The following is an 11,692-nucleotide window of genomic DNA, read 5'->3' as shown; positions in this document are numbered from 1 at the left end:
ACTTCCAACTGAAGTATTGAATCATGTTCTCATTTAACCAGAGTTTTTGAAACTATTGATTTTAGGGCTATGCTGATCATCATATACATTTATATCTAACTACTGGTTATTTTGTTGTTGTTGTTATTAAACAAATTATTCAATTTTAACAACAAATTATTATTCAGAGATTTTAGAATGCAATTCAGACAACAATACCTAAAAATAATTTTTACATGGTTAACTTTATTTTATGTCCAGCCAAATAACATGTATGCCATAATATTAGAATTAAAGATTCCAAGAGACAAGTTTAAATACAGTAAAATATTCATATTAAATATTTTGTTATGACATTTTAAATTTTAGAATGCTAAGTTTTGGCTTGTTAAAAACATATTTGAGTAAAACTATTTCAGTGTCAGACACTTTAGTAACATATAATGTTGTAGCTTTCAGAACAGAAAGTTCCTTTTTTTTTACCCTACTCTGCTACTATCATTGTAGTATATAGACTTAAGAATACATAGTGTCTTTTGTGCAGTATAAGTGTTACAATTCTAATTTTTCTCCTATTAGTATCGAATATTAAAATTAGAGTATTCAAGTTTAGAGATGGTTTTTTCATTGGAAAAGTTTGTGCGATCAATGCGAGAACTAGGACTTCCAACATTGCTCAGCCAGGACTTCCTACAAAAAATAAACAAATAAATAAAAATTAGCATTTAAGTATATATGGACTAGCTAAAATAATCCCACGATGAGTAATAATGGGAGTTTACATTTACTAAGTAACTTTTGCATATAATGTGAAATATATACATGATTTGTACAACGTAAAAATTTTATATCAGAATACCACCGAGTTTAACATATAATTAAATGTGGACAAAGAAAAGCTAATGACAAATTAAGCACAGTCAACTCCGGATGATTTCATGTTGGGGTTATTTCCCTCCTCTTAAAACATCCGATGCCATTGCTACCTAGCTCTTGTATGCAAAAGGATGGGTTTTTCTCCTTACCCAGCACATGGTAGATTTTATATATATGTATGTGCAGAATGAGAGAGAGAGAGAGAAAGAATGAAAGAATATGGAAAAATCACATTTATTCTTTATTTAAACATTAAAATAAAATTAGATGAATATTTTTCTTATCTATTCAAAAACCATTTCTTACCACATATATTAGCAAAGTGCATTAAAGAGACAGAGTAAATGTTCTGAAACTTTTTCTGCTTATATAGTGTTTTTTATTAGGGATATCATGTGTCTAATTTATACATGATATCACTAATAAATGATAATTTATACATTTGGTACTTACCTGAGATGCTTCATATAAATTCCAAGATTACTGTAATACTGCTAACACCTCAGATATTGTTAAGGATTTTCCAGAATCTTTCTACCTACTAATAATTAGTTGGGGTGACAGATTAAGTGGGACTACAGGTTAATAATAATAGGAGGCAGTTTTATACAAATGATGGCTGTTATCCCAGTTGTAGAAACAGTCTAAAAGTTTCCTCATATCCCCAAAAGTCTTTGAGGTTGTGAAGCTAGTGCTATGTACAGCTGTGCAGTATCATATGTAACAATCTCACATAACCTTGAATTAAGAATATTTTCTAAGCTAAAGTTGTCTGACTAGCTGAAAATTACTCTTAATCAGGCTGGAGAAGAATGACAATGATTCAAAATTGCCCTTGTGTTATTTAACTCTATTATTGGCATATAGTGGATTTACAATATTATATTAGTTTCAGGTGTACAACATAGTGATTCAATATTTTTATAGATTACACTCCACTTAAAGTTATTATAAAATATTGTCTATGTTCCCTCTGCTGTACATTAATTACATCCTTGTATCTTATTTATTTTACAAATAGTAGTTTGTTTTAACCCTCTTTTTGATTCTTATTTGTGATAATTTTTCTGGGTAAGGTGAACTTTTACTTTTGTTCTTTTTCATAAGCTAAGCCATCAGCACAGCAACATTTTTTCTTCAGCTCATTTAGTTGAAATCTTAAAAATCAAAATTGCATATGTTGAAGAATGAAGTTCAGTTATTATGAAAAGGGCGATGGCTTCAACATTACCAGTCAAATCTCCTTGAAACCTTCTAGAAAAGAAAGGCCAATAGTAATAAAAGCTAACATTTATGAAGCACTACCTGTTTGCTCAGCACTGTGCTAAATTCTTTACATACACTATTTCCTTTAATCCACACATCAACCCTGTAAGCTATAGTCCATTAGTCCTCCTAAGTTACTGATGAGGAAAGAGACACAGAAGAGTTAAGTAACTTGCCCAGGGTGGGAGCAGTGATGGTGGTGACAGTGATCAGATTCTGGATATACTGTGAAGGTATAGTCAATGGATTTGCTGACAGATTGCATATGGGTGTGAGAAAAAGAGGAGACTGAAGGATGATACTGGGGTTATTGGTTTGAAAAACTACAATTGGTTTGAAAAACTACAGGATGGAATTGTCATTTACTGAAATGGAGAGACTGTGAGAAGAGAAGATTTGGGGGAAAGATCAGAAGTTCAGTTATGGAATGTTAAATTTGAGATGTCTGTTAAACATCTAAATGAGATGTTGAGTAGGCAGCTGGATCTATGAATCTGGCTGGAGAGATGAAATTTGGAATTTGTCTGTAGATAGACAGCATTGAAAGCCACAAGAATGGATGGGATCACCAAGAAAATGAATGTAGATAAAAAAGGAAAGAGGTCCACAGACTGCACTGTAGGGCATCTCAATGTTAAGAGCTCAGGAAGTAGAAGAAGAACCAGCAAAGGAAGAGAAAGCATCCAGTGAGGTAGGAGAAAAACTGGGAGAGCATTGTGTCCTGAGAGTCAAATGAAGCCCTCTGGGAACAAGGAGAGATCAACTGGGGCAACACTGCCGGCAGGTCAAGTAAGGTGAGGACTGAGAATTGACCATTGTGTTTAGCAACACAGGGGTCACTGATGACCTTGACAACAGTTTTGGTGGAGTGAGAGCCATATTTGAATGGGCTCCAGAGAGAATAAGAGAGCAACTGGAGCCAGTGAGTCCAGGACTTGGACTAGTGGGCATCAAATCTGCAATGACTAATCCACCTGAGCTCTGTGTATTTAACTAGTTGAGAGCTTGACTATTTACCTGTAGTTGATCTTCAACACCACCAAGAACTTCTTCACTGGCTAGACCTATGGCCAAGGAGGAATTTACACCACTGGTAGGAGCAGAATGGTCATGCTGTTAGCTGAGTCAGCTCTGTTTACACTGTGTGTGTGTGTGTGTATGTATGTCAGGGGGAGGGCCACTCTGTGCCATGGCTCCACACATGCCATCCATGTTGCTAGGAACTGTCTTGCCTGACCTGCCTACTCACCTAGAAGTATTCTGGTCATCTGTCACTTGGCAAGCCCTAAAACCTCACTCTTCATGTGCTGCCTTTGCTCTTGATAGGGGTGGTTCAGGTCTGGAGATGGCAGACATAAGAGTTCTCCAAGCCAAAAAATAACTAGTCACAAATTTTTACACAAACATATCTAATTAGTGAGGGTGTGATTGGAATGGGATATATATTTTTTCCCACTCCCCCTTAATGTGTAAAAGAACCACATAATCCAATAGTACCCATTAATTCAATTCAATAAGTATTTAAGTAGCACTGTATGCAAGGTATATTCTAGATACTGGAGTGCATACATAGGCATTTAAAATGAGGTTCTTTCCTCAATCTAACCTTACATCTAAAGCAACTAGAGAAAGAAGAACAAACAAAACCCAAAGTTAGTAAAAGGAAAGGAATCATAAAGATCAGAACAGAAATAAATGAAATAGAGACAAAGAAAAAAATAGAAAAGATCAATGAAACTAAAATCTAGTTCTTTGAAAAGATAAACAAAATTGATAAAACTTTAGCCTGACTCATCAAGAAAAAAAGAGAGGACTCAAATCAATAAATTAGAAATGAAAAAGGAGAAGTTACAGTGGACACCACAGAAATACAAAGGATCATAAGAAACTACCACAAGCAACTATATGCCAATAAAATGGACAATGTAGAAGAAAGTAGAAGAAATGGATAAATTCTTAGAAAGGTACAATCTCCCAAGACTGAACCAGGAAGAAATAGAAAATATGAACAGACCAATCACAAGTACTGAAATTGAAACCATGATTTAAAAACTCCCAACAAACAAAAGTCCAGGACTAGATGGCTTCACAGGTGAATTCTGTCAAACATTCAGAGAAAAGTTAATGCCTATCCTTTTCAAACTATTCCAAAAAATTGCAGAGGAAGGAACACTCCCACTCATTCTGAGGCCATCATCACCCTTATACCAAAACCAGACAAAGATATCAGAAAAAAAGAAAATTACAGACCAATACCACTGATGAACATAGATGCAAAAATCATCAACAAAAGTACTAGCAAACTGAATGTAACAATACATTAAAAGGAGCATACACCATGATCAAGTGGGATTTATCCCAGGGATGCAAGGATTTTTCAATATCTGCAAATCAGTGTGATACATCACATCAACAAATTGAAGAATAAAAACCATATGATCATCTCAATAGATGCAGAAAAAGCTTTTGACAAAATTCAACACACATTTATGATAAAAACTCTCCTGAAAGTGGGCATAGAGGGAACATATATCAACATAATAAAGGCCATATATGACAAACCCACAGCTAACATCATTCTCAATGGTGAAAAGATGAAAGCATTTCCTCTAAGATCAGGAACAATACAAGGATGTACACTTTCACCACTTTTATTCAACATAGTTTTGGAAGTCCTAGCCATGGCAATCAGAGGAGAAAAAGAAATAAAAGGAATCCAAATCGGAAAAGATGTAAAACTGTCACTGTTTGCAGACAACATGATACTATACATAGAAAATCCTAAAGATGCTACCAGAAAACTACTAGAGCTCATCAATGAATTCGGTAAAGTTGCAGGATACAAAACTAATGCACAGAAATCTCTTGCATTCCTATACACTAACAACAAAAGATCAGAAAGAGAAATTAAAGAAACACTCCCATTTACCATCACCTCAAAAAGAATAAAATAGCTAGGAATAAACTACCTAAGGAGGCAAAAACTATAAGACACTAATGAAAGAAATCAAAGATGACACAAACAGATAGAAAGATATACCATTTCTTGGATTGGAAGAATCAATATTGTCAAAATGACTTTACTACCCACGGCAATCTAAAGATTCAGTGCAAACCCTATCAAATTACCAATGGCATTTTTCACAGAACTAGAACAAAAAAATCTTAATTTGTATGGAGACACAAAAAACCCCAAATAGCCAAAGCAATCTTGAGAAAGAAAAATGGAGCCAGAGGAATCAGGCTCCCTGACTTCAGACTATACTACAAGGATACAGCCATCAAGACAGTATGGTACTGGCACAAAAACAGAAATATAGATCAATGGAACAGGATAGAAAGCCCAGAAATAAACCCACACACCTATGGTCAATTAATCTACAATAAAGGAGGCAAGATTGTACAATGGAGGAAAGACAGTCTCTTCAATAAGTGGTGCTGGGAAAACTGGACAGCTACATGTAAAAAAATGAAATTAGAACATTCTTTAACACCATACACAAAAATAAACTCAAAATGGATTAAAGACCTAAATGTAAGAACTGATACTATAAAACTCTTAGAGGAAAACATAGGAAAAGCAGTCTTTGACATAAATCATAGCAGTATCTTTTTTGATACATCTCCTAGAGTACTGGAAATAAAATCAAAAATAAACAAATGGAACCTAATTAAACTCAAAAGCTTTTGCACAGCAAAGGAAACCATAAACAAAATGAAAAGACAACCCACGGAATGTGAGAAAATATTTGAAAATGATGCAACTGACAAGGGATTAATCTCCAAAATCTGCAAACAGCTCATGCAGCTCAATATCAAAAAAACAAACAACCCAATCAAAAAATAGGCAGAAGATCTGAATAGACATTTCTCCAAAGAAGACATACAGATGAACGAAAGGCACATGAAAAGATGCTCAACATCGCTAATTATTAGAGAAATGAAAATCAAAACTATAATGAGATATCACCTCACATCGGTGAGAATGGACATCATCAAAAAGTCTACAAACAATAAATGCTGGAGAAGTTGTGGGGAAAAGTGAGGTTCACTGTTGGTGGGAATGTAAATCGGTACATCCACTATGGAGAACAGTATGGATGTTCCTTAAAAAACTAAAGATAGAGCTACCATATGATCCAGCAATCCCCCTCCTGGGCATATATCCAGAGACAAACATGGTTTGAAAGGATACATGCACTCCAATGTTCATTGCAGCGCTGTCCATGATAGCCAAGACATGGAAGTAACCTAAATGTCCATCAGCAGATGAATAGATAAAGAAGATGTGGTACATGTATACAATGGAATATTATTCAGCCATTAAAAGAATGAAATAATGCATTTGCAGTAACATGGTTGGACCTGGAGATTATCATACTAAGTGAAGTAAGTGAGACAGAGAAAGATAAATATCATATGATATCACTTTTATGTGGAATCTAAAAAAAAATGATACAAATGAACTTACTTACAAAATAGAAATAGACTCACAGACTTAGAAAACAAACTTATGGTTACCAAAGGGAAAAGGTGGCTGGCGGGGGGGAAGGAGGGATAAACTGGGAGGTTGGGATTGACATATACACACTGCTATATTTAAAATAGATGACCAACAAGGGCCTACTGTATAGCATAGGGAACTCCGCTCAGTCTTCTGTAATAACCTAAATGGGAAAAAAATTTGAAAAAGGATACATGTATATGTACAACTGAATCACTTTGCTGTGCACCTGAAACTAACACAACATTGTTAACTCTACTCCAATATAAAATAAAAATTTTAAAATAATTTTAAAGTTATATGTATTTAAATTATTCAATATTGCTTTTACTTTTTCATGAATATGTATGAATAAAAAGTATTTATGAATAGAGTATTGATTATGAATAAAGTAAAGTCAATAATTAAATAATTTTAATTTTTTTCTCACAAAGAATTGGGTGATTTGATACCCTTTTTCAAAGAAGCAGTATTCTGATTAGTATTTCTCATAAAGCAAGACAAAAAGGAAATCTATGTAAATTATTTTTAAAAACCCACTTAGAAACCAATTACAGTGAATTAAACCAAACTATGTCTTTTGTGAAAAAAGGAGTACATTCTCTTGACTGATCTTCTTGAATTACTTTGAAAAATTATTAAACTTCAAGAAACCTGTATTTAAAAAAAGTAACAATTTTGTCTACTTTTGTTCAAGTCTTTATGTTCCTCATTAAAATTTTGTTTGCTTAAATTCAGGTCCTGTATATTTCTTGGTAAGTTTATACTTAGATATGTTCTATTTTTCTTGCTGTTTTGAACAAGATGCTTTTTAATCATCATGTTTTTAAACTGGTATACAGCGAAACTAGTGATTTCTCATATTGTAATCAGATGGCTTACTGAACTTCCTTGGTGATATAATAGTTTCTATTTTCTTTTCTTTGTGGTTGCCTAGGTAAACCACCCCATGTATTTTTCCAGAATCCATTCTGTTAGTCAATTTTTAACACAGTGGATAATTTCAAATTGCTCTTTATTTTAGCTTCTCTAGCCCCATTTTGGCTACTTACATGCCTTTCAGAGAATTGCTACAGTAACTATGCAGAGAAAGATTGAATCATGAACTGTGTGTGCCCAACACGATCATAATACACTAATACATGCTCTTAACTCCAGTGTATTTTACCTATCAGTTTCATAGACTCAATAAATATTGAATGGATGGCTGGATGGATGGGTGAATTATATTTTCTCGAACAAGACTCAAGTCCATTATTTCTGCTGTAAATCTGAGTCTGCTTTGTGTGCATATATATTTCAGGTATTTTTATTTAAGCAACATGATCCACTGGTAGGCTTTAAAAAACAATAAGAAGGTTCAATGAATAAAAATGAAAGAATGAGAATGTAAACTGGAAAATTCTATTGACAGAAGTCATGTTACTTGATAACCATGTCCTCCCTTCACTCTAATATAAATGCCTTATGTAGAAATTTTGAAAATAAAACTAATTTTTGTAAAGTTTAATTCTCTTACCAAAATCATGTTGCCGTTAACAATTCTAAAGAAATAACAGAAACAGGAATTCCATTATGGATACATTTCTTACATGGTTGATGAGAACAGTACACAGTTGTGAAAACAACTTTTTATGGAATGGCAAAGGACAATGATCTTGTACATATTACTTTTAAGTATTCTTCAGGCCATCTTTGCATTAAAGAGAAATGAATAAAACACAGTGCTGATAAATGTTAAGTGACCAAGGAAAAATCTCTTCATTTAATAAATTAACTGTGTTCTGTTTTTCTGTTCCTGTTCAGAGAATCACCAACTATTGGTCCCCTCAGGGTTTCCACAGCATTGTCTCTAATTCGTGGGTGCTGATGGCACACATTTAGCTGTCAAGTACAGTAAGTGCCACACATTTATGGCCTTGGCAGCCAGCAAAGAGGCCAGCTCTGGCCTTCTAAAATGCACTGAGGTTTTTGCCCTCTCAGAGACCTTACATTGACTGCCCCTATCTAAAAAGGTCCCCACTCCTATGCTATTGTGTGTATCATGGGAATTGCCACATTCTATAATTGCTATGTTTATATGATTGTTTATGTATTCACTACGTGCCTCCTCCACATTAGAATGCAAATTCTAAGAAGGCAGGGTCAGAGTCTTACTCACTATTGTATCCCCAACATCTAGCATGATGCCCAGTGACAATGGGCACTCAATACATATTTACTGAATGAATGGAGTCTTTGTCACCTGCCTGCCCTCCTCAGGTCTGTAGCTTCCATGCATGAGAGGAAGGGGCATAGACTGTGTAGGGTCTACACAGTCCACACACAGAAAGGAACCCTGAGCACGACCTGTTAACTCTTTGATTTTTACCTCACACAAAACAAAACCCTCCTGCTTTTTTCCCCCCACTCTTTGAAAGGTAAAGAAATAGTTGCTCTTATTACAGAAAATGAGTAAATATTTTGCTGATCGAAGTCCCCTATGAAATAACTCAAATAATGACAATATTCAGTCTCTTAAAGTTAGAAGCCTTTGGATCGACCTAATAAGCTGAATATAAGCCTGTGGTTCATGGGAATCTGTCCATGTATCAATATTTTTGCCAGCCCCCAAATTTTACTGCATTTCTTGTGATTGTGAGTTTACTCACTACATAAATAAACATAGTAACCGACTTCACTCAGTTCAGGGTGACTGTCTCAACACCACAAGAGGGCCAAGTCCATCCTGCAAACCCAGTCACCTGATATGCCGCTGCCTTGGTCAAATTCAGTGCACAGTTGGTTGTATATGCTCATACATGTTGTGATTATCCAATAAAAATCCTTAGACATTTTTCTTAGTATCCCAAAGATGTACAGACACCTACTATTTATTGTATTTGCTGTATTAATTCAGTATTTTTAAGCTCCTTTTTAAAGAAAAGAATCCTTTCTTCCAACATAATCTTGCACAAAAGCTTACTGCTTATAGCAGGAGTGAAGTTCTTCTCTGAACAAGGGAATGGTTGGGGCCTGGGGGTGCAGAACCTTCCCCCCCAGGCTTTTGTCTGCCAGCTGCACCTCAAGAACCACTGGGGAATCCCAAGGGCTCTGAAGAGCATAGTTTGAAAACTTCCCTATTAACCTATCACTGAGCAAGGATACAGAGGAGTGGAGTAGTTGGAGGATCCATGACAGGTAGAGGTGGAAATCAACATAAGGCCATCTTTTCTATAACTCAAGTCAGCATTTCCTAAAAAATGTAGTAAGCTCCCGGAGTGGTTAAAAAAAAAAAATCCTATTTAACTAATATCCTTCTCTGAAATAAAGACGTGAAATTAAAGCATTAGAAAGCCAATACTATTAATAATTCATAGCAGTTCTATTTCCTGGGACTAAAGTGGGGCAGCATAATCCTTTCACATAGCTCTGTAGCACCAGTATAAAATGTAGACCACAGCAAGAAAGCAGACAGTAGGAAAAGACAGCTAATGAATTAAAAGCTAACGTTATGCATGTTGGAAAATATTGAGTTGTCTGCTCATTTCCAGCTTTCAAGTTAGCATTAATAATGAAAGGATAGCATATAATATTTTTGCTATTCTCCTTTCTTTAGCAAGTTTCCTTATTTAGTTACATGTGGACAAATAATATCATATACTTCTTTATTATCAATACAAGCATTTTGAACATATTTTGATATAATGTCTAAAGTTTCTGTTAGATATGTAGCCCATGATTAGTGAAGAGTTCAGTGATTATAAAGGGAATCCTAGGATATCCATAATTAAGCTGAGACCAGATTCCTCATCTTTAAAATAGGATAATAATACTGACTTCACTGAGTTATTGAAAGGATTAAAGAGAATGTATATAAATTGCCTAACGCGATGTCTGACACCCAGCAGGCCCTTAAAAGCAGTTATTATAGCGTAATTGTTCTCTACCTTTGCCAAAGATGATGGACAGCCTGCTTAGCAAGCTCTGTGAGCCTCCAAGTCACACACTTCAATGCAATTCCACTAGTAAAACCTCTTGTTCTTGGTGGAGCTGCTTCTCAGCTGCAGTGGGAAATAGCATGTCCCTCAACCTCCTCATCTGGGGGAGAGTCTGGAAGAACTACCCAGGCATGAGCTATGTCTGAGATTCTGAGAACCAGCCAATCTGAATCAAGGGCCTGGATGCAGAGAAGGCAGAAGAAGTGAAGGCATGATTGAAACCTCTAGCTTCTCTGCCACACCACAGTTTCCAGGTCAACAAAGTGACAGATATGCTCTTCTGTTTCATTTTGTAGAAAGAAAATAAATGCTGGCAGCACAGTGGTAATGGAGTGGACTTTCCACTCTTGGATGTGAATCCAGTTACCACTTCTTAACTGGTCATCTTGGGCAACTTTCTTAAACTCTCAGTGCCTCATCTGTAAAAAAGGAGAGTATATAGCCTACCCCAGAGAGTTGCCATGAATCTGTGTAAAGAGATTCTTTACACAAGAGAATCTGTGTAAAGCATTTTACACAATATCTAGAGAATAGTAAGCACTCAATAATTTTTAGCTATTGTATCAGACAGGGTACAGTAGCAGGTAATGAAAACCACCTTAGCTATTTTACAATGGAATTTAACATAGTGAAGTAGGCCTTTACGAAATCACTGGAAGGGCTGGAAGAACAGATTTGGATGGCCCTGTTGGAGCAACTCTGTAGAATTGTATAAAATGTTAAAACTGTGATTCTCATGCAAATACAATATGACATGTGTCAAAGATTTTTATTCAACACATTAATTAATGAGGGAACCTAGAAGATGTTACGTCTGGTACAAAGGACAATTCAGGCATACACACGTATATATTCATGCATACAATCAGGAATGCTGAACTCAACTTGCTAATAGATGCAAAACTGGTTAAAATTCTACAAGGCAGCACTGTCCAACAGCCTTGTAATGTGAGCCTCATGTATAATTAAATTTTTTCTAGGACCCACATTAAAAGTAAAAATAAATAGGTAAATTAATTTTAACAAATATTTTTAGTCCAATATATCCAAAATATTAAGATATAATCTATAAAAACAATAAATAAAA

At 35.1% G+C, this 11,692-nt stretch overlaps 1 protein-coding gene across 4 annotated transcripts in view; it reads right to left on the bottom strand.

Moving 5' to 3' along the window:
• Positions 1-335: 335 nt before the first annotated feature.
• Positions 336-11,692, bottom strand: part of ACYP2 (acylphosphatase 2) — a 327,177-nt gene continuing 315,820 nt past the window's right edge. For all 4 annotated transcript variants that reach the window (XM_060117194.1, XM_060117196.1, XM_060117195.1 and 1 more), the window contains one exon: positions 336-669. In XM_060117194.1, the coding sequence (XP_059973177.1) occupies positions 555-669 (115 nt within the window). In that variant the 3' untranslated portion in view covers positions 336-554. The remainder of the gene's footprint in view (positions 670-11,692) is intronic.

The sequence above is a fragment of the Mesoplodon densirostris genome, chromosome 14 (genome assembly GCF_025265405.1).
Source record: "Mesoplodon densirostris isolate mMesDen1 chromosome 14, mMesDen1 primary haplotype, whole genome shotgun sequence".
Lineage (NCBI taxonomy): Eukaryota > Metazoa > Chordata > Mammalia > Artiodactyla > Ziphiidae > Mesoplodon > Mesoplodon densirostris.
This window is presented reverse-complemented; position numbering and strand designations above follow the sequence as displayed.